This window comes from Myodes glareolus, chromosome 3 (genome assembly GCF_982192425.1).
Source record: "Myodes glareolus chromosome 3, mMyoGla1.1, whole genome shotgun sequence".
Taxonomy (NCBI): domain Eukaryota; kingdom Metazoa; phylum Chordata; class Mammalia; order Rodentia; family Cricetidae; genus Myodes; species Myodes glareolus.
Genome location: NC_142028.1, coordinates 90,813,368 through 90,841,230, shown reverse-complemented (window position 1 = coordinate 90,841,230; position 27,863 = coordinate 90,813,368). Strand labels below are relative to the sequence as shown.

Here is a 27,863-nt window from a genome sequence, read left to right as displayed (position 1 = left end):
AACTGGCTGTCTTTCTGGATAGGCATCCGTTTTGGGGTGTCATGGACTGAACGTTTATGCCCCCTACTTTATATAAATCCTGAAGACCTGACCCCCGTTGTAATAACATTAAAAGGTAGGTTATTTGGAGAGTGAGTGGGTTTAGATGACCTTGTGAGTCTAGAAAAATGGTGAGGTTAATGCCTTTGCCAAAAGAACCAGAGCCGGTTCTCCTCCATTTGAGTTTGTAAGAGGGTGGTCATTGGCAAGCTGGGAAGGGGCCTCAGTAGACCCCGCCAGCATCTTCGTCTCAGATTTCTCAGCCTACAGAAATAAATGGCCCATGATGGACATTGTATGCAGCATTTGCTTCAGCAGCCAAAGCTAAGATAACAAGGCTCTGTCTGCGGTAGCTGCGCTTCCTGGAAGACAGTCAGATTGGAAAATAGGCAAGGCCCAGGCTTTCTGTTCAGCTTGATGTGTGGGCAGTTTTGTGAAGGTAAACGCATATAGTAAATTACCCTGGTAAGCCATTTCTAAGAGCTTGAATAAAATTCACGGGGTAGCCATACAAGAGGATAGATTTGATAGAATTATTTTTGTTTGTTAGTTGGATGACCCGGGGCAAGTCAGTCCACAGCAACAATAGCATATAATAGATGTGAGAACATAATGCTGTTATGAGGGATAAACGGCCCCAGGTAAAAGCGTGTTTTGCACACTGTATAACTGAAAGGAGGCAATCAGTTAGTGTTAATTATTGTTGCTGGGGAAACGGGATCCTCAGATGATGAAAGCCCAACAGTGTGAAGTGGGGCATACATGGAGCGGCTGGTGAGTCCGGCAGTTTTGGAAGGAGGGAACCCAATAAGGCTTCACGGAGGACAGAGGTGAGCTAGGGCGAGTAGAAACAGAAGTTCCATGATCTGGCCTATGTGATTTTTATCATTTTCTTTTCTTCTTAAGAAAGGGGAATTGAGAGCTGGGCAGTGGTGGCGCATGCTTTTAATCCCAGCACTCGGGAGGCAGAGGCAGGCGGATCTCTGTGAGTTCGAGGCCAGCCTGGTCTACAAGAGCTAGTGCCAGGACAGGCTCCAGAACTACTGAGAAACCCTGTCTCATCAAACAAAAACCAAAACCAAAAGAAAGGGGAAATGAATAGAAATTAGGTATGTTTCCTGTCACCTACTCAGCCTGAGCTCAGGAAAGCCCTGAGTCTTGATTTCCTTGACTATAATAACAACACAGAAAATACCTGTGTTCTTTGTTACAAAAGGGACAACCCACATAAAATGCATTAAACATGGAAATGTACAAGCAAGAGTAAAATTATGATTAGATTTAAAAAAAAAAACAAAAAACTCAGGATCTCTGAAAAATTTTTAGCTGTCCCAGACTGTGATCCTCTACCCTCTGTACACAGTGTTTTAGAATCCCTGACAGTTGGCAGAGGCTGGAGCTCAGTCCCAACACATCCACCTTAGCTGAACTTCCCTCCTTCCTTTCCCCAGGTGCAGAGAGTGTTCTTTAGGTTCCAGTACCTGAGACAATTCATTAGGTCCCCCAAACGATAACAATTACAATAATAACAAACAGCAGCAATAGTAAAGCTCTTGCTGCGACCATGTATTTAGTAGTTCTGATATGTTTGACACTGTTAGGTGCTTAATAGACCTTATCCAATTTAAATCTTGACACCCAAATGCAAATGTTATTACTCTCAGTGTAAAGGTAATTAAACCCCAAAGTGGTGGTGCATGTCTTTAATTCCAGTAGAGAGGCAGGATGATTGCAGCAATTTCAAGACCAGCCTAGGCTATACAGAAAGCAATAGGACATCAAGAACTACATAGCAAGACCCCATTTCTAACAGGTAAGATTAAGGGCTGGGGAGATGGCTCAGTGGTCAAGTGCTTGCCTCGCAAGCGTGAGGACCCGAGTTCCATGTCCAGAATCCACACAAAAATGCTGGGTGTGGTGACAGGAGGACCCAGGGCTTGTTGGCCAACCAATCTAACCTAGTGGAAAAGCTCCAGGCCAGGTGCCAGGAAAGTGGATATTGGTCCTAAGAATGAGCTTATCCCTCTGGTACACACACACACACACACACACACACACACACACACACACACACAATATAGAGATAATTCAGTTGAAGCTTATAAAAAATTTCTTGTGTGTCTTTTAGCTAGCAAATGATAGTTATATTTAATCCTTACTTCTTTCTTCCCAAAGCCCTTTGTGCCATTTTACTGATAAATGTAAGAACGACATGCTTCCCACTTGTCACTTCAGCCAGATTTCTCATCCAGAAAGAATGTGATAAATTATTAAAACTTAGTATTCCAGTCTATCTTCTCCCTTTCTAGTTCTTGTTGCTGAACAGTTTCGACCCCCACAGTCTTCTCTAATCTCTAGTCCAGAGCCTGGGCTGACAGGAGGAACAATCCGCCATACTTGTCTTCAATTTTGCATATTTGCTGTTGTATTCGAACACAAGGGAAGCCTTTTAAAGGGTATACCATTCTGATTAGCTTCATGAGGAAGCCAATCATGGAACTTAACCACATACCCTGCTGATAAGTAACAGAACTCTCTGTCCATCTGAACTGTTCCTAACCTTATGAAGAAAGGGGTCTGAAGACTCAGCCTGGCTTGTGTCCTGTGCACAGGGGCCGACCACAGGGAGCCATGGAGAACCTTGGAATGTGGTGATGAGATGTGACCCAGAGATGCTAAATATACCTACTTGGTTTACACTTAACATTATTTCTGGGTCATCTGTTTATACAACTAAATCCTGAAACTTGGTAGAAAAGAAAATGAAAGGCTTTCTCTTGGGTGATAAGACTGGCATTGGAGGAGACAGGCGTGAGCTGCTCAATTCTTTTCACGGCGCAAAGGTTTCTGAATGTCAAATGTTAACTCTTCTACATTCTATATGAATTTTCCTGCGAATCTTCAGTCCCCCTGGGGGAGGCTTCCTGCCCGTGCCTGTCAGCCTCATTGTTAGATATTTTAAATAAAGCTTTCCCTAACATAAAAACCCCTTCCAGCCCTTCCTTTTAGGAAGCAGTCATAAATAAAGTGTGTACTGGGCCTTTGCAGTTCGGTTTCCTTTTACCTTTTTTTAACTGTGTGCCCATCCCCCCTGCTCTTCATCCTCAGAAGTGTAAAGCTAAGGTAAAAAAAAGAAAAAAGAAAAAAAGTCCCTTTGAGAGGGGTTCTGGGGAAGTGTGCAAATGACAGAAGTGTCTATGCGAAAATTAAGGGAGGGGAGATTCAGCATGAAGGCGGTCCATTGATGTTGTGATGAAACGTCGTCACTGGAGATGATGACAAATTAGAGTCGGTTCCCATGGGGACCACACACTACCTTCCTGATCGTTTGACCCATGGCTGGATGGTGGCGGGCCTAAGAGCTGACCCAAAGGATGACAAGATGGTTTTAGTCCCGTTGTCTCCCGTTGTCTCATCAACATGCAGGAGCCCCTTGGGGGATGAAGGGCAGAGGATGAAGAAGGATAAAAGATGAAAGCCGAGCTGTGGAAAGAAAAATGTGTTTAATTATGCTGAGGAGGATTGTGGGTCCACCTGTAGCTTTTTGTTGAGACGGTCCTTTGTTTTCGCCCGTCCGCCGAGATCGTGGCAGGATACGGCCCCGGTTTCTGTGTGGCCTCTTGGAAGGGTCTGCGGCGGAGCTTTCCCCCTTCAGTGTAACAGATACATTCAGGCTTTAATCTCTCTGTGGGCTATCTTTGCTCGGGGAGATTCTGTTATGCTTGCCCAGCAACCTGGGCTTGGTTAGCATGCTAAGAGAGATTGCTTTTTGAAAGAGGGAAAAAATGGATTATTAGTTGAGGTTTCCATAGTGAGGCACCGGCGCATTCCTTGGCGGGAGAAATGGAGAGCCCATGTCATGCTCCTCAGCTGGCCTCTGCCTCCATTTCTCCGGCTAGAAATGGATAACCGCTATTTTCTCAAACACCATAGAGCATTATAATGAAGTTTGTTAAGGTTTAAGAAACATAACATCAACGAAATACCGAATTCTGGAACGCACTCCCAAAGGGAAAGGAGCCATTTGTCCCCTGTGTGTTCTCTGTTCAGGTTATAAAACAGTGAAAGCTTAAAGATGCCTGAGTTATCAGAACAATTATAATTTAGTCTGACACCATTTAATGCCTCAGTTAACATAGTCCGGTAATGTTAGCAAGGGATTGTGGGGCTTTGTTTTGCGGGGACTATATTATGATATATTTAACCCTAATCTTTTTAATGTGGATATTTTCATTGGAATTGTGAAGAATTTTTAATGAAATTGTATTTTTAAAAATTCCAATTTCTGTTGTGAAGTAAGAGGTTGCGTGGTGCATGCTATCCTGCCAAGAATCTCATGTTAAAGTGAATTTAAAAGGCAGCCGGGGATGCTGGCCATGTTGCTCACTCGGTAGACGGCTTGCCTAGCATATAGGAAGTCCTGGCTTCATTCCCCAACACTATGTAAACCAGATGTGGTGGTGCATGCCTGTACCATCGCCCAGCTTTCTGGAGGTGGAGATAGAAGGATCAGAAGTTCAAAGGCATCCTTGGTTACACAGTGTTTTCCAGGCCAGTCTGCGTTACATAAGACCCTCTCACCTAGGGACAAGACAAGATAGGAAATGTAGAGCGGAGAGGTTGCATTGTCAATGGCCAAGAGAAGTGCTGCCTCAAAGTTAGAAGCTTGGACTCTGAAGGTTACTGTGTTCCCACCACCTTGTGACCTTGGAAAGGTGACTTGATCTTCAGTGTCTGCCTCTAGGAAATAAAAGCTTTTGTACCCTCTAGGTTTTGTGTTTGTGTTTGCTTGTTGTTTAAAACAGGTTCAAGAGTCCTTGATCTCTAACCCCAGCCTTGAGAACCTGGAATTACAGTCACAAGTCTCCTCACCCAACTAAAGGGGGCTTTAAGGATTAAATTGAAATGTACATGTGAAATGCTTAGTGCAGAAACTTGACAAAGCAGTCAGCAAAGGTTGGCACTTTTTTTTTAATGAAACAAGATAGGGTATCATGAAAAACTGGGGAAGCTGCTATAGAGAAGGAAAAGCGTGTGGTTGAGTTCTTCTAACTGTCTTGGATAGCTGAACCCTGTATGTAGGTGCTGTGTCCACTGTTGAGGAATGCAGCTTGGGGAGCGGGGTGTACCTCCTGTTAACGGGTAACACGTACCAGGCTCTAGATTGAAGCCAGTGCTCACCGGGCAGCCAAAGACAGACATTCCCCAAAGCTCTTATCAGCCAGAAACTCCAACTGCCCCACCCTAACAATGAGTTCAGCAGCCAGTCCAGGCCAAGGATGTTCTACCATTCTGCACTGAGCCTTGGCTACTTATGCTCAGAAGATGCTTAACCCTTTCAGGTTACATTTGAAGCTCCTTTAGGTTAGCTTTGTCTGAACAGGGGAACATGGGTTTTATGGACAAGATAGCTTTGAATTAGAATAAGTGGATCTTCCTGTTGCTCTGTTGGCTTCATGCGAACCACTTAATCTCATTGACAGAAGACAAGAAGGTCTACACTGTAGAGTCCCACGACAAAGGAATGTCTATACTGTAGAGTCCCACATCTGGCACATAGCAAATCTCTTCATATAGCAGCTGTTAGAATTTTCTGATGAACGTCTGGCGTCATCTCTCTGCAATAGGTTTGCAGGCTACAAGTTCAGAGGTTGATAATTCAGATGAGGCATCTGTGTTTGTGTAGCTTTATGTAACTTGCCTTCAACATGCTTGCCCTAGGATGGGATTCAGCTTATCCTTAGATGCTTCATTTAACTATTGAAGGGGAAAGGGGAACTACCTATAACACAGTGCCGTAAACCTATGTGTTTATGCTTATGGACTGTATGAGTAAAGAGTTTGGACCAGACCCTGCAAGGATGGCGGATATCTGTTCTGTGATATCTGCACAGACAACAGGATGGCCTCTAGGGTTAGTTTTCTACAGACCTCTTCTTCTCTTGTAAGATTTATCTATGTGTGTGAGTATTCTGCCTACATGTATGTGTGTATGTATGTATGTATATATGTATGTGCATCGTACATATGCCTAGTGCCCTCAGAGCTCACTGTGGTTTCTGACCCCTTGAACCTGGAGTTAGGGATGGTTGTGAGCCACCATGTGGATGCTAGGAATTGAACTCAGGTCCTCCAAAAGAACAGCAAGTACTCCTAACTGCTGAGCCATCTCTCTAGCCCTTTTAGAAGCTTCTTTACTTGTGCCCAGTTAGGATTACTCCGGGACATGCTCAAGCCCTTGATTAGGATGACAACTAAGCCCATAACATGGCCTTTCCTTGTGTCTGTGGCTTCTTATAGAATGGTCGCAGGGGGCTACCACGAGAGTTGAGCAGACAAAAGCCATATGATCTTTTGTAACCCAGGTTTGAAAGTCATATAGCATCACTCTCTGTATGTTCTATGGATGGAAGCCATCATAAGACCATTCCGATTCCAGCGCTGGAGTAGAGGACATGGTAGATCCCGATTTTTACACACCACTAGGATCATGTTTGCATCTAGGGGTGTGTTAGAGTCCTGACTTACAACAAAGTGTCTGCTTCCTTTGTAGCCTGAGGTGAAACTCTTCCCCCACCATATATTCCTCCATGATGTTCTTGCCAAGTCCCCATAGACCAGAAAACCTTCTGAACCCTTGAACTAGCATGCAGCTGAGTTTGATCCTGGCAGCCTGATGATTTATTAATAGATAAATAGGAGGGTGGGCTGGAGAGATGGCTCAGCTATTAAGAGCACTGCCTGCTTTTCCAAAAGTCACGTGTTCAGTTCCCAGCAACCACATTGTGGCTCACAACCATCTGTAATGAAATCTGGTGCCCTCTTGAGGAAGAGGCCTGGTCAGTCATCCTCATCAACTTAGACCACGAAGCCCAATATGGACAGGTTCAATAGAACCACCATATACAGGCTGCCCATGCATGCTTCAGCATTGCCAAAAAAAACCCCAAATCATCATAATCATAATCATAATAATCATAATCATAATGTTGGTAATTTTTAAGAGTAAATTTGATGGCTAGATGATTCGTGGTCGTGAGAAACTCTCCTACACACTGTAGAATGTTTAGGTGCATTCCTGGCTCCTACTAAATATTTGCTTAATAGCAGTTTCTACCAAGTTCTCATAACCAAGATTGTCTCTAAACATTGCCACATGGGACAACATGGTTAGTGGTCTAACTTGAGGTGTGAAATTTAAATGGACTGTACATATTGCCTCGATGACCTTCACAGAGAAAACCCACATCTTGCTATACCGATAGAATTCAAACTCAGAGAATAGAATTGTAGGTGGATGCGAGAATTTCCAGCCATCTGGAATTCAAATTGCTTGTTCTTTTCTATGTCCAGAAATTTTCCAAGCTTCATTAGCATCATTTTTAGGAAACTTTACAAACCTCACTGAGAAAAATATTGTCTTAAAACCAAATGGCAATATTCTGATGACTTCCATGGTCCTGCCTGTAGGCACACTTGATCGTATGAGCTGCGTGACCCAGAGGGCATGATTAGTTCTCCTCCGGCATGCGTTAATGAATAGCTCTGCAAAAACCAATTAGCCATAATTCTATCAGTCATCTCATTTGGGTGACATTTTGTTGAAGGGAAAGACAAACAACGCTGTTTTCCTTGGAGATGTATAATTAAGCTGTGGTATTTGATAGGAACAACGGAGGGAAAGGCAGTACGCGGACCAATTGGCTTTCCTTATTCCCACACGAAAGCAGATCGTGATAACATGTTCTCTTCACATTAGTTAAGCATGTGTCCATCTTAATGGTGTAATGGGTAACAGCCAAGCATGCTTCTAATTATACGTTTTGTTTTATGCGAGTATCTACATTGTACCTCCCTCGAGAATTGCTATTCGCCTGGAAGACAGTGAATGGCATCCCCAAGGGCTGCCTAGAAGGCACTGAGTGGCACTTCCCTTCCTTCCTGCACGCCCGGTCCCATCTCTGTGACTCCAGAATCAGAAAATCTCTCTCGCTCTTTCTCTCCCATCCTTGTTTGCTCTCTTGACCGCAGTGCATTCTGTCACGCTGGCGGCTGGCAGTACTAAAGCCTGAAGTCCTCATTTCCGCTCTTTCCGGCAGGTCGCTTGCGGCTATGCATCGTTCCATTGAATCTGAACTCACAAGGGGTTGGAAATACAGCTTCCTCTCATAGATAGAAAATAATACTTTGTTGCTGTCTAAATTTCCTGCCGTGATTGATGTCCAGGTGTTTTGCAACATTTGTCCAGCCCACCAAATAAAGTTGACTTGGGTGTAGTTTTTGCATCATCTAAAGCTTAGTGGATGCAGATTATCAGGCAAGGTGGAATAAATGGGTGATTTATTTTTGCTCACTGTCATCCACAGCTAGCCAAAAAAATCCGTGAGAAGTTCAACCGTTACCTGGACGTGGTCAATCGGAACAAGCAAGTCGTAGAGGCATCGTATACGGCTCACCTGACATCTCCACTGACCGCCATCCAGGACTGCTGCACAATCCCGCCTTCCATGATGGAGTAAGACTTAAGCATTCTCTGCTGCTGTTGTTGATAGACTTTAAGAGCTGGATTGCTTAAACTGCAGTATTCAAAGTGTCCATGTTTGATTATTGCCAAGTACATAGTAGCTTTTAAGTTATTTAATGCAAGCTCTTTAATATCTGTATATTTAAATTTGTTGGCTCTGTCCATAAATCTCCCTTAACACTTGCTTGCCTAGAGAACTTCAGTTAATGTTCTTTTAGGCTTCTTTTTTTAATCTCCCAAAGAAGTCATTATTCCCTCGGGTCTGTTTCCATGGTTACTTTGTGTCTCTCTCTTCCTATACTTAAGGCCCCACACCTTGCTGGTGAGCCTGCCTCACCTCTTCTGTTGCTCAATGCAGTCATTACACCTCCAGCACTTGGCCCTTGGTTTTAACTGTGCACTAATGTCTGAGCTGATTTGAAGCTAGGGGAGTGTAAAGGGCTTTCAACCCTCAAGAATTGTAGAAAACACTGTGGAATTATGCAGCAGATGCTGATCATCAGGCAGGGCAAAAATGTGACCCAGAGCCATGTTGGAATTCCACACAGCAAAGAGGCTCACCGGGCACGTTATATTAGACATGTTCATGAAGGCACATGAGGAAAGTTAGTAGGGTATCACTTAGAACAGAAACATACAAATATTGCAAAAATCTCCCAGGAGGGGTTTAGTTTGGAAAAGCGAATGACACCCATGCATGTGGAATGGTGAGCTGCAGCCACGCTGTAGAAACTAGTTTGTGAAAAGTGTCCATGCACACGTACACACACACGTGCATGCATGAAAGGCTTGGGAAGGTGCCGGGAGGTGGTGGTGCACGCCTTTAATCCTAGCACTCGGGAGGCAGAGGCAGGCAGATCTCTGAGTTCGAGGCCAATCTGATTAACAGCAAGTTCCAGGACAGCCAGGGCTGCGCAGAGAAACCCTGTCTGGAAAAAAAAAAAAACAAAGGATCTGGGGAAGCGGCTACCTAAGTGTTCTCACCTAAGGACAGTTGTGATGGCGAGGCTTCAGGGCTAAGATGCTAACAAAGCCAATGCTCTTTTCAGTTAACGTAATGAGCCAGAGAATACAGTTTCTTCTCCAGAAGCTTCTTGTGTAGTTCAAGCTTCAAGAAACCTTCACTGCCCTAGAAAGATTCACAAAGTCCATCAATGACTTAGTATAAATGGATGCTCTCTCGGAGGTGGGAAATTTCTGACGATACACGATACCCTAATTCAGGGTAGATGACTGAGCCAAGACACGCCGTTGTGTCCAACCAGGCAGTTCTGGGGATAAAACTGAGTAGTCAAAAGATGTACAGAGTTTAAAGCAGGAACATCTGGTGAAGCATTAAGCTGATTTCCTTGCACTTTTTCTTGCGCTCAGTCTACCTGGCTTAGATTTCCATTTCCTTCCAGAAGAGCGTGTATAGAGAGTCTTGGATTGATGATGCCCTAGCCTTAGGCAAGACACAAGTACTTCTTTAAAACTGCAAGGGTTCCTGTTCTTAAACAAAGATTCGAGGTGGAAATGGTAACGAGTTGTTGGGGAAGCAGGGTTGGAAGCCTTAGCTCTTGTTCTGCTCCCTTACAATAGGCTTTCGTGGACCTGCTGCCTGTGGCAGCATCCTATCAAGCACACTCAGTCCACTCTTGCCCCGTGTCCCATTTCCCGGGTGTCTACTTCTTGAATCTCAGGGCATTCCCAATGGAACTCACTACAGAAGGGAAGAATACCCAATCCCACCAGGCCGCTGAAGGCATGGTTAAAGTGTTTGGGTTTTTAATTCAACTCTGTAAGTCCCAGGTTGATCCTGGAAAGTCATTTAAATCCTGAACCTCTGCTTCTCTCCCTGTGAACTGAGAATAGCAAGAGGGTTGCAGAGGGGAGACACTTTCAGAAGTGGGGAGGTGCGGCAGGGCCTCTCCTGTATCTCCCTCTGGCCTTGAACCTGCAATGCATCCCAGTTTGGCTTTGAAGTCCTGATCCTTCTACTTCCACATTCCATGTGCTGAGGTCACAGACCTGTGGCACCATGCCTCCATGGGCATTTTTATAGATTTGTGTGTGTTTATTTCAACGTTATCTTCTGTGAAGGACACTAGGTTTCTTTTCCTTGCTATGACAATATCACAGTTTAAGTAAATACAACAAATAAAGCTTGAACTAATTTAAGTGAAGATATTAAGTGAATATGACCAAAAACATTGAAGAGGATAGGCTTGGTAATGATTGAAATTTTGGGAGTGTGGATTTAGTGGAACTGGGGTGTAGCTCAGCAATGGAAGCCTCCTCATTTGGGCAATATTCTGAACTCAGTACCCAGCACAGAGACAAAAGGACAGAAGCAGATATTGCCCCAAAATGATTGCAATCCTTTTTCCAGACCAATGATTCTCAACCTCTGGTTGGGACCCTTGGGCGGCGGTGGGGGGGGGTAGCTTAAGACCATCAGAAAACAGATATTTATATCACCGATAATTGATATTAATATTTTAATATACTAATATATATTGATATTAATGATATATATTAACAGCAGCAAAATTAGAGTTACAAAGTCGCAATGGAAATAATTTTATGGCTGGGGGGTCACCACAGCCTTAGGAACTGTATTAAAGGGTCACAGCGTTGGAAAGGTTGAGAACCACTTTTCTAGACTATGAATTAAATAGTACTAGAAGCAAACTCTTCAAGTTTTTTGTGTCCATGGCTTATAGCTAATCATATACAAGTTCATTAATGTGGCTTTATGATAAATATAATCAATCAGACCACAGATAAAGATTCTGTACTTTGTTCTCAATTGTGCCTATTCCTAACGCATCAGGACCCTGTAAACATCTTGTTTTTCTTCTGTTTTGTTTTTAGCGAAACTCAGACTCAAAACTGCAATAACTATTGGTTATGCCAGCGTCAGTGTCTCTGGCCAACTGATCTTTGCTCACATATTTAAAACGATGACCTAGAATTAGGACAGCGTTTCATAAATAATTCCTTCACTTTTTGTTTCAGGCCAGACTTTTCAGTTCTACTGACTTATAATCTATGTTTGGGTCCACCCCTCCCCCGCCAGACTTACTAGCATATATTTTTTTTAAAATGTCAACTGGTCAGTTCTGGAAAGGAGCTGTAAGGAGTAGAGTGATAGGCCGGTGAGATCACTCAGCTAGCACAAGTGTTTGTCATACAGCCTGATAACCCGAGCTTACCCCTGGACCCACGTAAAGGTGGAAGGAGACAAACAACTCAAGAAGTTTTCCATTTACCGCCATGTATGCTGTCATATACACCCCCACACGTACACCCCACACACGTACACCCCACACACGTACACCCCACACACGTACACCCCACACACGTACACCCCACACACACCCATACACATACACACAACACCACCCGCACTAGTAACGGATGATTAATAAACTTTAAAAAAGAAGCAGAAGGTGGGGGAGAGAAAATCCATTATGTAGCGTCCCCTGCGCAGTCCACCTGCAGGTGACATTGTGACCACATGGGAAGAAAGCTGCAAAGTGGCAGAAAGCGGGTTCTGCCGATGAGCTTGTTGCTTCCGTTCTCGGATTAGTCAGCTCTTCGAGTTCCCACTCAGGAGCCTTGGGAGTTAATGGTTTTTCATGGGGCCTTGCATAGCGATTAGGCCCTCTGTCTGTGTTTATCGAAGGGATGATCCGAAGTCTTAACATTCAATACTTTGGAAAAACAAACAGGTTGAGGCTTTAATCTAAGACAAGCTCCTTGTCAGTGGGCTGCCTTGCGGTAACAGGTAGAGGGATTCCTTTACTTCTGTTTTTGTTGATGTTGGTTTAGCAGGGCTGGGGATCTAACCTATGCCCTTATACATGCTAAAAAACAACAGTCTTGAGAAGCAGGGTCCTTTGCTCATGACCTTCAGCACCTCTGCATGCGTCATAATGTCCCAGTGCTAAGGTACAAAGAGCTGCGGACATGGCATCATACCCGTCATCATGTCTGGCCTTTTTTGGTGCCCTTTTTTGACCTCCGCGGATATTTAAAATTATTTTCTCCCTCTGTATCTTTCTCAATTCTTTACCAATATTGAAGTTTTCTAAGATACACACTTTGAAGATTTCGAGGTTGGTTGGTTTTGTGGGGGGTGTCGTTGTCTCTTCTTCCTGAAGACCCTGAGGACCTGGCCATAGGAAGTCCCCGATACCCATGTGGCAACCCCTGCTTTCATGAAAAGCCATTCTCATTAGAGATTCTCCGTGCATGAATCTTGCCGCTTGTCTTCGTTCCTGGTTGGCCCACACTGTCATCTAAGTCTCCAACAGTGCCCTTTTAAAGTCCACTGTGCTACATCATAGGCTTGACCTAGGAGCGTGTCCTGTCCACGTGCATTGCCTCCCACACCAACTTCCTGTCCTTTCCCGTCCCTTCTTGTTCTCTCAGGCTCTTGGGAATCCAGCCATCAAGTGCACTTCACTAAGACGTAGCTTGAGCTTCGAAGCTTTCATTTTGTGTGTCAAGAACTACCTATCTGTTGCCAAGCCCTGCTGCTCCTGTGCCTTTTATATAGCCAAATCCATAATTCTATCTTCCACATTTCAGGGTGAATTTCTTCTGTTCCCAATCCCTTTTATAGATATCATTGCCCATTGTCATTCTTATTTGTGTGTGTGTGTGTGTGTATCTTTATTTTATAAGAAGGAAAAAAATATAAACTAGAGAGTAACCCTCAGCTAAGCCTAGCCAGTATGTTTCGTTATAGCTCCATGAGGGGAGTCTGTGCTTTTGAGACTCACTCATCTCATGTTGGCTAATTGGCTAATCATTGTAGGAATTGGCGTCATCAGCCAAACAGTGCTTATTGTGAGTCAATACGCAGTTTCTTTCCAGAGCGCCCCCTACAGCTGAGTGGCTTCAGCTGGATAGATAATTCCCTCAAACTCTTCCAGGGAGACAGTAACAGCTTCGCTGAATCTCAAAACTGAAGAAACTCTTAGAAGCACTTTTAACTTGGATCCCCGCTATTTTTCAGGATCCCTTTAAGTTGGGGCCTCGAGTGAGGGTGCAGTCAACGAGTCACCGGAGCAGGCGATGGAACCTGTCCCTTTTCTAACCCTAACGTAATGTATTCTCAGGAGTTATCCATGAGAACTCCATGGCTGCAGGAAGCAAACTGTACCATTCAGTTTCTTGAGGCTTTGTGTTGTAGATCAAGCAATTAGCTCGACTCTCATACAAGAACCGTGGCTCTTGGTTAGAGTTCTCAGCGGCAGCCACTGTTTACAGCCCTCTGTATCGCCAGGGTCCTGCAGAGCAGCAGAATCCACAGGGTGGGTATGCGAGTGTGGGCTGGGGGTGTGGGAGGGATCGTGGTTTGCCTTTAGGAACTGACAGATGCGATGACGTCGGTACAAGTGCAAAGCCTGCTGGGTGGGCTGGCAGGTTGGAGAGCCAAAGAAGAGTCACAGCTGAAGTCTGTAGGCAGTGTGGTAGGGGAATCCTTTTTGGGGAAAGAGGCCAGTGTTCTAAGCTCTTCATCTTGGAGCCCATGAGGCTTTGTGTTATAAAAAGCAACCTGCCTTTCTCTGAACCCATGCTTTAGCTGTTCGTCCTTCATCAGAAGAGCCAGAATGGTGTTTGACATTATATTTAGATACCATGGCCTGGCCACATTGATATAGCCAACCAACCATGGTTCCCTGAAAGAAAGGATACATAGGCAACCATTGATGTTAATTTTTTATTAAGCTGCAGATTTTGACAGCCAGAATGGTGTCTGACATTATATTTAGATACCATGGCCTGGCCACATTGATATAGCCAACCAACCATGGTTCCCTGAGAGAAAGGATACATAGGCAACCATTGATGTTAATTTTTCATTAGGCTGCAGATTTTGACAGCGAGTACCCATTCTTACTTATATACTTTGCCACTGTGTTCTCACAGACATTTTCTTTTTCGAAAGTTTAGAGCCACCTGGAACGGAGTCTCCGCATGAAGGAAGTTAGTTTTCTACCCAAAGTGGCGTGACTTAGACGCGGTGTCAGCTCCTCTATCAGTGGGTTTGAATCTAAGTGCCACGGCTGCCCTGTGCGCTAGCGACAAGTCACTCGAGGGGCTCTTCTAACAGTTAGCATTCTGCCTCATAGTAGTCGACTTCCCTAGAGTAGGTTCTTTAGACATCGCTAGTAGATGCAGAAGACGTGGCATCTGTTCTTCTTAGACTTAGTTTCAAGTCGGGAGTTTGCATTTACTCTTTCATTTTAGAGAAAATTCTTTTCGCTTGTTTGTTTATTGTAATACCAGGATTGAACCCAGGCCCTCACATACTCTAGGTATATGAAGTCTGACTACTGGACGGTGTCCCTGCCCTTACTCAATCTGCTCCCCTTCACCACAGAAGAAATAGCTTAAGCAGCCTTGACAGTTCTTTCCTACTAAGCTTAGCTTTGCCAGATTGTGCCACAGTAGTGAGACTGGCTGTCCCCTGCTCTGCCTTTCTGTGTGAAGTGGAAGGGTCCTCACTCTGCTCCTTGGGGAAATGAGAGGTTTCATCTCTACTCCAGAGCCGCTTCTGATCCTCCAAGTCACTTTAGTTTCCCTTTAGCTTCTTAAAAGATATTTACGTAGTCTCTGATAGATTTACCCATGCATGTGTTGCTGCATCTGTCCGCGCACACACATGTGGAGGCCAGAGGAGGCCATCTTCCTCTGTCACCCTCTTCCTTGTTTTTTGACACAGAGCCTCTCAGTGAGCCAGAAGCTTGCTGTTTCTCTGGGCCGATGAGCTGGTCTCATCCTCTTCTCTCTGCTACCCTCCCTCTTGCAATGTGGGGGTTATAGACAAGGGTTGCTCTTTAATTAGAGCCATTTTACATAATAGGAAGCTTTTCATATTGTTCAAATTAGTAAGTTCTGAATTCTATATTCATTTTTTTGAAACATTACCTAAGTAAATAATAATTACAGAGCTAAACACACCCATTCATTCATTTGAAAGAAAAATCAGATAAAAATAATGAAATCCTTCGCATGGGTATTGAAGTGGGAAAAGGATTTAAATATGCTGAGATACGGAGGAGCTTTCCAGGCAAGGAAGGAAATGAAGAATACTCATGGCCACACGTGACCAGCAGTGTTGACGAAGACTGGTATTTGGTGCCAATGACGGCAGAAGCAGCTAAGGGAAATCATCATTCTATTACATAGGAGTTCAACTGCCAACTAACCAGAGCGTTGGGCTGTAGGCTCCCCGAATGAAGGCAAGACCAGTAGTGATGCTTCTCTGTCGCATGCCACTGTGCATGACCCACAGCAGATACTCAAATGTTCTCACTTAAATGGGGAGATTAAGGTTTTTGAGAAAGGAAATGAAAGAATGAGACAAATTTAAGAGGATTTTGCTCGTTAACTGTATGAAGAACTGGAAGACCTAAGCTGATTTCATTTATGTAAGCAAGGAACTAGAAAGACCTGCCCATGGCTGCTGGTGCCCGATGTCTGGGCTTTTGGGAGAGGGAGGAGTCAGAGCTGGCTGGCTGTAACTCTAGGGAGGTGTGAGTGTGATCCTGCCTGGTGCCGAGGTGTGTTTGCACTTTGTGTACCCTCTCATCTTTTTAAGCTACAACCTCAAGGACTCTGTCAAATTCAACCTTGTGTTCAGAGAGGGCCTTCAGTAAACATTGGCCTAAGATATGATAGGTCTGGTGAAAATGTGGATGTCGTAATTCCCAATCCACTATTTCTAGGTGGTCACTGACCGCTGTTAGGAAATTGTCTCATGTCATTTCATACTACATTGCTTTTATCTGGATATCATTCCATGTTATAAACTCTCATGTGAAACATGAGTTGCTGCTTGGTTATCCCAGCTACCGCCTTTATTTAATAAGTTTATTTATTTTTTTTAAAGATTTATTTATTTATTATGTATACAGTGTTCTTGCCTGAATGCGTACCTGCACCCCAGAAGAGGGCATCAGATCTCATTACAGATGACTGTGGGCCACCAAATGGTTGCTGGGAATTGAACTCAGGACCTCTAGAAGAACAGCCAGTGCTCCTAACCACTGAGCCATCTCTCCAGTTCTTTAATAAGTTTATTATGTGCACAGTGGACCTGAGAATAGACAGAATTGCCAAACCACTTTTAGCTAAACTTGCCTATGTCGTATCAAAGGAAGTCAATACACAAGGCATTATCATGGCTGCTTTCTGATAGACCGAGGTGGGGGAAAAGCTTTACTGCATGAGAATAGGCAACTATAACCAGTGTGTGAGGAAGCACAAAGGCCGTCTCAAGTGAGAGGTCATGGACAGAGGCCTCTGATTGTAGGCTTAGTGCAAAATAGTAGGCACGGCCTTGAATGGCACTTTTGCAGGTTGGTCTAGGACAGTGACTCTCAACCTTCCTAATGCTGCAACCCTTTAATCCAGTCTTATCATTGACCCCAATGATACAATTATTTTCGTTGCTACTTCATAACTGTCATTTTGCTACTGTTAGGAATCATAATGTAAAATTTTTGGAGGTAGAGGGTTGTCAAGGGGTCACGGCCCACAGGGTGAGAACCACTAGTCTAGGAGATGACTATTTCAGACCAGAAAAACCAGTAAGTGTCCATAGAATAATCCTGTGCAGTGAGTGGAAGTTTGTGCCTGAACTGTGACCAAGGGAGATGCTCTGGAGCCTGGAGATTCCAGGATGCCTAGAGAGATTGCTTTCTGTAAGCACTAAGTTCTCAGACAAGAAAGACTTCAATGTGGCCCACAATTTGCCTAAAGAGAACTAGGCAAATGAAGACCAGCTCTGGTGAAGAGATGAACTGTCTTTCATTTGGGCCAATTTGTTAATTACAAAGAGATGAATGGTATCAGGCCGACCAACCTGACCACCCGAATTTAGGTTTCAGAACCTGTGAGATGGGAGGAGAGACCTTACTCCACAAAGTTGTCCTTGGACCTCTGTATGTGCACTGGGGCATGCCCCTGCCTCCAACAATAGTTAAAACACTGGATAATACCTGAGACACAATAATGGGAACACAAAAGAATTGTAAGTAACAGAAAAAAATGTCGACTATGGAACCATGGTGTAGAGATGATGCCAATAAGGGCTTACTAGAGGGTTTGGTGAGGAGGAAGATTTTTAAATAGCCTTTGTAAGATTTATTTTCAGCTGATGTGTATTTGTGTTTTGCCTGCAAGTATGGATGTGAACCACATATGTGCCTGGTGCCTGTGGAGGCCAGAAGCAAGGGTCAGGTCCCCTGGACCTGGAGTTCCAGGTAGTTGTGAGTTGCCATGCCAGGTACTGGGAACCAAAACAGTGTCCTCACCAAGATCGCCCAGTGCTCTTGACCACTGAACCATCTCTCCAACCCCAAGGAAGAGTTTTAAAAGATACTTCTAATTTTTAAATTGAGTATCTTGGAAGTGTGTGAAGAGTGAAAATAGAGGAAAAGAGTTGCAGGGAAAATGGGTTGACTGTGAATTGCTAATTTGGGTGATAGTTTGCATGCTTATCAGTCACTGGGGATGTTGGAGAAGCCACTGGGGTTAGCCCTTGTATTCTTTTCTGGGCCCACAAACCTTTTCATATCATTATAGTATGTGCATAGTGGTTCAGGAGATGTGTCAATTTATTTTCAAGATCCTTTTTGTCTAGCACATGTAATTGTTAATATTTATAGGAGACACTGTGTTTAATGTGTGTATATACTGTGTAGTAGCCAGATGACTTTGGGAATGTTTAGCTTTAGTGTTAATTTTTCCATAAAATGGTATTTCTAGACTTAACAGCTAACCTACATTTCTTTCCAATCCTAATCATAAAGTAATATACATGGAAATGATGACATAAGATTTTTCACGCTCTCTCTGTCCAATTTTTTTGTTACTACTCTTTTTCCTGCTGAGTGAAACATTGTGACTGAGGTGTTTTTGTGACAATGCCATCTGCTCTCTTGTTTTCTCTGTGTCACAAGGCCAAAAAACAAGAGACAAGCTTGGTCCTTTGACAACTGTGTTTAATTTTCTTTCCAGCCTTGTTCCTTCCCCAGGAAGATGTGTTTTGCTCCCAGAGCCCTAGATGGAAATCCTTCCCTTTCATGTCACACTCTGTGTGCCATATCGGGCCCTCCCATCTTCGGTTCCCTGAGCAGTTTTTACCTGCAGGTCTGCTCACCACCCGTCTAGGCTCTGCAGATATTGGTACCAGCAGGCCTCGAGCTGAGCTGAGAATTCAATAAGGATTTTACAGAACATTTGCATTGCTGAGAAGTGACTCGGTTGTGTTATGAAGCTTACAGGAAAGGGGGTGCACGCTTTTGTAATTCAGCAACAACACCCCTCGAGTCCTGTGAACAGATTAGTGGGGCAAGAACCATGCCTGCCTAATTTTTAGCCATGTCTTCCTCCGTTTTCCAGAGAAGACAGTGTAGAGAGATGTAACACGGCCCGGGGAGGTGGGTTTAGAATCTGGGTTCCTGATCCCAGTGAGTTGGGGATTTGATTGCTGTGTATTTTGTTCTCTTGTATGAGGCAGGCTCTCACTGGCCTTGCTGCCCTCCTGCCTCTATCTCCCAAGTGCTAATTATAGACATTCACCTTCATGCCTGGCTCAAATGAATTTTTCTTATAATAACAAAATAATTTGAACAAACGTGAAATTAGAAGTAAGGATGGATCCCCTATCCATTGAGGTGCTAAATTATGTTCCGTCTTAGTCTCGGTAGTTTAAGACTACCGAGAGACACATTAAATGATAAATTGGCAGAATATAAAGTCCTAACTGTCTAGATTCTGTTACCTAGACTAAAACCCAAGTCACGTTCCTGCAGCAGTATGTGCGATTTTGGGGGTGGGGGAATCTGTGTGACTGTTATGGACAAGAAGCTTCTTCACTTCAGAGGCACCTGCTTGTGGGGAGCTGAGTGAGGCCCCCACTTTCTTGATTTTCCTATGTCACCTGTACGGACCGAAGGGCGAGATCCACCTAGATGCTTCCAGTATTGGATTTCACCACCTGCATTTTATGAATTTGGAGTAGAATTTGTCTTGTGGTTTTCCTTTTAAAGTCTGGTTGGGGGAGGTGGGATGCTAGTCGAGGACTACCCTAGCTCCAAACAAAAGACCTTGTCTCAACTGAAAAGCCACCCTTCAGCTTGCCATACGCTTTATGGTACTGACCTTGGAAAACCGTTTTAAAGGTTGCGGTTTGAGAACCGTTCTGGCTGTGATGTCTTAGCTAGTGGGATGCTGTGAGCATCTGTCTTCACCCGCACCTCTAGTAACCTTTCTCAGCCACATCAGGCATTGCGCTCTGGGCCTTGCATGGCCTGCATGGGCAGGTCTCTCTCCTTGGTGCAGCCTGAGCTGGAAGCTGGACCAGCTCATCTCCATGGTCACCTGCTGGCTGTTCTGGATGTCTCTATGGTGCAGCTCGCCACTGTCTGCTATTGACTCAGAGGAAATTCACAGTTTGTAGTCTCTGGCCTAGCCTGGGATGTCAGCCTCTAGGCTTCCTGCATTTTTTCATTTGGCAATAATGACCAGTCCTTTACAAGTCTGAGTCTGTCCAAGAGCCCAAAGCTAAAGAGATAGAGGGAAGGGTCACCCCCTCTTTGTGTCTTCTAAACAAAAGGAGTGTTTCAGTAAATAAAGGTGAAGTGTGGCCATCCTTAGAGGCGGTGGTCTATACAGGGTACTACCAGGCCACAGTTCCCTTTTGTGTTGTTTTCCCTTCTTATTGTGCCCAGCCTTCTCACACTTAGCCTGCTGATGAGGAAGATAAGGATAAATAAGATTTTGATGTGGTTATATGTTCCCTCCCAATTCCCCAGATGTCACCACTCCAGTCCAGTAGTGTGGTGACATGCTATGAGGAAATGGCTGGAGGGAATATGTTGTTCTCCAGGTCCCTTAGGTCAGTGCCTTGTGCTCTGAGTGCCTCACCTTCCAAGGACATTGGAAACCAGCTCTTGTTTCCAACCTGGCAGTTGTTGAACCCTGGGGATTTAATCCTTATTGCTGATAAGAACAAAAAGAATGTGATTTATCTCTCCGATCTCTGTGGCAATGGAAGGAAAACCCATTTCTTGCAACGTGATTACATGTTATTTGACAGCTTTTCCGTTTGCCCACTAATTCAGGTGTTTGAATAACTGTGCTCGGTTGTGGGGGTTTGAGTATCATTGACTTTATGAATGCGATGGCTCCTTTTTGAAGTGATTTTCTTCTTACCCCTTTCCTCCGTCATTCGGAGTTTAAATATTTGCCAATGCAGATGTTCGATTTTTATCTTAGCTCTTCCTCTGTTTAACTTTATTCTTATGGGTCGTTAAGTGGAAGATAAGGAGTTCTTGTTGAATTCTTTTCAACGGGTGTTGCTCAAATATTTGGAAAGCAGCCCCATCCAAGTAGGGAATGAGCAATCAGGAACCTGGCCGTATGGAGATGAAGAGCTAAAGCCAGCCAGGCAGTAGATGGGCTGTCACTAGGGCCAGGGGGTGTGTGAGGTGCTGGAGTTTCTGTCTAGTCCCTTCCCTTGAGGCTCCTGAAGCTACTGGTGAGAGCTGTGGTTTCTTTTGTGTGCGGTTCTTAAAGCAGCAATGCTGCAGCATGCCAGGGCCGGCTTGACCTGGGAACTCCGCTGGGAGTCTGTCAGCGCTTGTTCCCCACTCCATTCGGAACTGATACCAGCTTTGCTTCAGAAGAAAGGAAGGGGAGGGGGAGAGAGAGAGAGAGAGAGAGAGAGAGAGAGAGAGAGAGAGAGAGAGAGAGAGAGAGAGGTGGGGACAGGGGCGGGGTGGGGGGAGAGGCAGGAAGGGAAGAGAAGTAGGAAGGGAGGGAAGAAGAGAGAGAGAGACTGAGGGGGGAGGAGGGAGGGAAGAGAAGGGAGAGAGGGAGGAAGAGAGAAAGAGACTGAGAGAGAGAAACAGAAAGAGAGAGAGACTGACTGAGAGACTTTTACACTTGTCTCTGCAGTTTAGCAGAGTGATTAAAAAGAAGCTAACAAATGAAAACCATATCCCCGACCGCCTCGGCTGCCTTCACGCTGGCTTTGTGTATGGACTCGTGAACACTCTAAGCCTTGCTCTTCTGAGAAATCCCCCAGGATTTGCTTCTTAAATCATTGCCTTAAAAATGTATCCATGAACAATACCACATTTCACCGCCGCTCTGGGAACCCACACCAGGGGTTTGGGTTTTTGTGTGCGCTATGATAAATTGGGCCGGCTTCCCTGGAAATGTTCAGAAAAACCCAGGATTCTGAATGATTTGCCTGGCAAATCACATTCCCTAGAGAATTTAAACAAAGACCAAGGAACAGATTCAGGAAGTAAACCCCAAACGGGGCGTGTGCGCCTGTCTTCCCTTTATATCTTTTTCTTTCTAAACCGGGACGCCCCTGGAAAGTTGACTTACACTGCGGAATCGAGGCTGAATGGAATCCAATTGGAAGTCACTTGAACACTGTTTTGATGTAAGATTCAAAGCTTCTGCAAATTTATTTTATCTTCTACATTTGCTGATCTCCTGCTTGTAAATCCTGTTGAAGGGGAATAAAAATGACTGCAGCCTGATGGGAATTAAATGTCTGAAGTTCAAAGCAGTTTGCACATCAGAGCAAGCGTCAATCAAATGAACATCTTGCAAGGCAAGCAGGGAGTGAATTTCTCCATGGGGAAGAGATCAAAGTGGGAGTCACAGCCCTGTTTTCTCCCTCGGGACGCCGTTTCGATCAGTTGTTCATGAAAGTAAATCCAAAAGGAAGGTTTTCTTTTTCTTTTTTTCTTTCTTTCTTTCTTTCTTTCTTTCTTTCTTCATTTCTTAAGGGGGTAGGAGAGATGGAGTTATTCCTCTAGAAACTGAATTTGAGGCAATGGTTTTATCATACGAAAATAAGTAGAGAAGTCGGATTTAATCCATTATCTTCTCTTTAAGACTCAAGGTCTAAAGGAGATTTAGGGGGATTTTTCTATCGCTAACTTTCTAAAAGCTTAATATAAAGAATGAGATAAATCAAACCTTTTAAACTGATCGCTCACTCATCTTTTTTGAAAATGTGTCGTTTTTCTAGTTCTTGACCTCTCTATAAACCTGGACTTAAGTATATGATTGGCAGCTAATGCAACCCTCAATGCAAAATGGTTTAGATAAGTCCTAAGAGTAACTGACATGTTTTTATAAAGAAATTCAACCATAAACTTTGTTTCCATGGGCTCCAGATCTGAGTGAGTAGTATGCTGTTTTTTAGAAATTGCCTTTCTTGATGGCGCACATGCATTAAATGAACTTCTGCCTTTGGGCGGTTGACCATTCTTCCTAGGCTAGTTACCTGGAGGTAACTAGTGTACCAAGATGACTAAGCAGGTTCCATTCTCATGTTTGGAGTTTAGCAGGTCGGGAGTCCAGACAACAGCAGGCATTAGTACGTGTGCGTGCGTGCGTGCGTGCATGCATGCATGCATGCGATGCCTGCAATGAGAGGGCTGGGAGATAATCCCCTTTTGTTTTTGCTTCTAACAGTTACTGATGCTTACCTAGTTAACCCCAGACACTTTCCTCCCCTTCTCTTGCTTTATGCCCTCCGATGACATTTCCGCCTCACCTGACTGACACTTCTGGGCCATAGGTAGTGAGGAAAGCATCAGGGCAGGCATATTTCCAGGCTTTACGTGAATTTGCAAGTAAATGGGTGATGCACCCCCCCATGCTGAGGCGCAGCGCAAATGAGGAAACTCACCCGAGGGAGAGAGATGAAAGCTCAAGGGTTTCTGGGAACTGGTTGCCTACCAGGGCTTCCCTAACTGCTGACTGCCGCCCCGCCCCCACTAGCAAAGCTTTAGTTGGTAGAAAAGAAAGATAAATTGCTCATCTTATGTTTGGATTTCTATTGATGGTATTGTTTCAGTGTTAATGGTCCCTTTCCCCTGAAACTTATGGTCTTGAAACACAGCCACCACTGTGACTCTATTAGAAAGTGAGGCCTTTGGGGACCGACGGCAGAGAGGGCCCTAGAGGACCGACTGCCTTGTGCCCGTTAATCCAGTATTCCTGACAATGACAGTATTTTAAATCTGACTATTTGAGGGGTTGGGGGGACAACAACAGGAAAAAGACACAGGCTCATAACTAAGAAGCAAAACAGCTCCAGACAGACTGGACAAAGAAGTCACCCTGAGCTGAGCTGTTTGAGGAGGAATATGGGTTGATGAGTCAGCCTTGAAGAGAAGGTGTGGTGGACACTGGTGATCAGCCGGCAAGCCCATACAGAGAGTCTAGTGTGGTTAGTGGTGAGAGCTGGGAGTCTGACGGGGATATAGTCATCATAGTGATAGGACACACACGATATTGTCAAAGTGTTTTGTGACCAACAAAGTTATGTGAAGCAGAGCTTTTGTTAGTGGCCCCTTCCACTTGATTACTATGAGGAAGTTCTCTTTAGTGATCTTTGAGATTATCTGTTCCAAAGAGGAAGGAAACCCTAATAATAGTTCCTTGGACCCTCTGGTTTCAGCATGCCAGGTTTCATTTTACAAAGACCCCAGAAGTCTATGTACTCTCACTATATGATAGCGGCTCTCCAGGGTGGGGCTCAGAGCAGAGGTTCTGGCTGTGGACAGATGCCTTGTCTGGGCACACATGGACAGTCTCTGAGCTGAAACTTCCCTGGTGGGGTGTGTCAGGGGCCTTCCTGCATTGCCCTTTGCAGTGAGCAATTCCTCCTTTGTCATCTAGAAGCAGAATGTGTGGGTCTCTTCTCAGCAAGCGTTGGGTTCAGATTCCGGGTCTTCCTCACTGACTTCACTTACTGTGTATTCTAGGTTTTTCCCCATTGTGAAATGGGTAGGTCTAAAGGGGCTTTGTAATTTGCATAGCAGAGTCTAGGTATGAGCTGCAGGCATCCCTTTATACTATTCCATTCTCTTGGCCCAAACCAAACCCAAAGACTCTGTAACCTTAGTGAACTACATCCACAGACTCTTTGTCCCGAGAGTCTTTGAGGCATAATGCGGATTACCTGTGCTCATTCAGAAAGCCGTTCTCTTAATTTATTTTCAAAAGTTTGTGTGACAACATTGAAGGGCTTTCTTGGTCCTCAGAAACAGTCAAACTCAGATTCTATGTCCCCAAATCAATAAATGGATCCCTCCAGTGGCAAAGCCCAGCATCCATCCTGGGTGATTCTGGTATAGCTAGATGGTAAGTGTTTTGCAACCATTCAGAGGAGTCAGTTCTCGTCAAAACATCAGGAGCCTTCTGGGCAGCTCAGAGTGTGACTGGGCACATGAATATTCATGACAAGTCTGTTCAAATGAGTGCCTATTTGACATAAACAATGCTAAATATTATGACTACACAAGAGAATAAAACTAGCTACATGTTTTCTCCTTATCTATTAATGAAGTTTAGTTCACAAAATACATCAAAACAAACACGCACACACACACACACACACACACACACACACACACACACACACGGGGATGGGGAGGCGGCCCAGTGCTTTAACAGCTTACTGCACAAGCATGGAGACCTGAGTTCAGATTCCCAGACCCATGTGAAAACCAAGCACAACAACCTGGGCCTTTAAACCCCATACTGGAAAGAGCAGAGACAGAACAATCCTGGGGGCTTTCTGGTGGACCCATGTAGTCAAAAGCAAGCTTCATGCTTGTAGCCATAAAACAAGCTTCAGGCTTGGGGAAAGACCCTGTCTATAACAATAAAGTAGAATGTGATAGAAGAAAACACCTAATGTCAACCTCTGGCCCCCCTCACAGAACCACAAACCACAAAGCTGACACCTCTCCTCCGTCCCATCTCTCCATAAATAGAACCATAAATTTAACATGTAAGACAAACTTTTGGGAGAATGTAGAGGCCCTTGGCGTACTTGAGAAGTCATCCCACATCAGGATAGACCTTTCTTGGGAAGTGACATGCAAATAGGAACCTGAAAGACAGCCAGGCAGATAGGAGAACCTTCTAGACTTCTTCAGTTGACCAATATGACAACCACAGTTCCGTGACTGTTCACAATTGACCTTAAATAAATGGAAAAGGTGGTATCTCCATTACACTGGTCATATTTCAAATGCTCAGTAGCTATATATTACCATACTGGACAGAGCAAAAGTTAATTATATTCTTCATCTGAGATTTTTTTTTTTAAGACCATCCTGGTCTTGTCCAACTTGAAGAAACAATTTGACACGCCATCCTTTTTGGTTTTTTGTTTGTTTTGGTTTGGTTTTTTTCAAGATAGAGTTTCTCTGTGTAACAGTCCTGGCTCTCCTGGAATTCACTTTGTAGACCAGGCTGGCCTCATACTCACAGAGATCCGCCTGCCTCTGCCTCTGCCTCCGGAAAGGCATGTTCCACTATGCTTGGCTGCACACCACCTTTTTGTTTTGTTTTTAGAAAACTGTACTTTATTATTAGAAGACGGCTACACTCAGCTTTGCACTCTCTGTGGCTGCTTGTGCACTCTAGTGACAGAATGGAAGTGTCCCAACGGAACTTATGACCCGTAAGACCCCAAATATTTATCGTCTGGTCTTCTATGAAAGCATTTGTGAAGGCAATGACTGCCTGCTAGCACACAAGGACAATGAGATTGTGAACTGTCATGCCAACAGCATGCACATTGGTAGTCCATACTGTGCTGATCTCTCCTTTCTCCTCATCAGCAGTCTCGAAGGAAACCGTCTTCTCATCTCGACAAACTGGAACAAGATAGAGCCACTGTGTGGGAGAAGCAACGTTGTCCTTTGATTTGCAGCTGACATTGTTGATAGAATTCTCAACTGGGCTGCTGGCTAGAATAAAGGGCTCTTAAAACCCAGTTACCTTATTCATCTTTGATATGATAGTTAAAAAAAATATTCCTCTCTTTTTAGGAGTTGAAACGGATGTGAAAACATAACTCCCTTTGATAAATCTGGTTCAGCAGTTCTTAGGTTTTATGAGATGACCAGCAGATAATCCAAGGTCAGGAATGATTAGATGGATCTTGAGTTTAGGGCTGTCCCTCCTGGTATATAGTAATGGAATCTCATCTATTCACGGGTTAATTGAAGAGATATATACTCTATGTACCACATTTAAGATTTGGTGTTGGGTTGAGTTTTGTGACCGCCTTCTGGAGTCTCTAGAGGCTCCCTCTGCCTCAGAAATCTGAAATCAGAAATAGAATATATGGAAACTGAAGCTTTTTGTCCTTTCTTGCTGACTATATCAATGTGTGCCCTGGTAGATTCTTTCAAATTGTTGTTTCCTTGAGCAGCTGGTCCACTGGCTCCACCTGCGATCTGCTTGGGTACTAGCATTATCCTGCTTTCAGTACTAACATTGAGCGACTACAAGAAATCCAGAAACTTCAGCTTTCTATGCATGGCAGCAGGACAGGGTCAGTTCTCAGGCAGGTTCCTAGAGAAGCTTACCCACACATTACTCTTAACCCTTTTGCAAATGTTGGGGTGGGGGAGAAAAGAAACTAAGTTATTTATTTATTTTCGGATAAGTTTCTCAAGGTCAGACATTCCATAGTGGCAGGACAGAGATGATAATGCTCCACAGTTGGCACTTTCCTTCTGGTACAGTTCTAAGACTTGGCCTCTGCTGCTCAGCTGCAGTATAGTGAGAAACTCTGTCCCACAGCTACAGCGTGGCTCACATCTGAGTCTTGCCATCTACTTCACGTGTGCTTTTATCAACAGTCATAACTCAGGTTCCTTGAGGAAAAATTGCTCTTTAGAGTTCAGTTTTCTTTTCATCTCCTAGCATTTGAACATGATTTCCAAGCCTTCTAGATGTAGGTACTTGTAATAGGAAGGCCTGCTCGTTGAGGTTTCTGTCCCGCCCGTTCCCTCAGAGAAAATCACACAGAGGTCTCCATAAGATTATAAACTGATTGGCCCATTAGCTCAGGCTTTGTAGTAGCTCTTATAACTTATGTTAGCCCATTATTCTAGTCTATTTTAGCCACATGACTCAGTACCTTTTTCAGCGGGGCAGATCACATCCTGCTTCTTTGGTGATCTGGGAAGGATTCAGGAAAGAGCTTCCTTCTTTCCAGAATACTCCTGTTCTCATCGCCCCACCGCTACTCCCTGTCTGGTTGACCCACCTATACTTCCTGCCTGGCCAATCAGTGTTTATTTAAAACATGATTGACAGAATACAGACAATTCTCCTGCACCAGGTACTCCTTTTCCTCACACATTATTTACAAATCATTTTTACTGTCTTACTGTTATTAATTCACCATCTGACTCTATGGGCTAGCGTATTCACACATGAACGTATGATT

General features: G+C 44.2%; 1 protein-coding gene across 1 annotated transcript in view; it reads left to right on the top strand.

The window, feature by feature from the left end:
* Nucleotides 1-27,863, top strand: part of Cachd1 (cache domain containing 1) — a 233,878-nt gene that overhangs the window by 116,391 nt on the left and 89,624 nt on the right. The window contains exon 3 of the mRNA XM_048453156.3: nt 8,406-8,554. Within this exon, the coding sequence (XP_048309113.3) occupies nt 8,406-8,554 (149 nt within the window). The remainder of the gene's footprint in view (nt 1-8,405; nt 8,555-27,863) is intronic.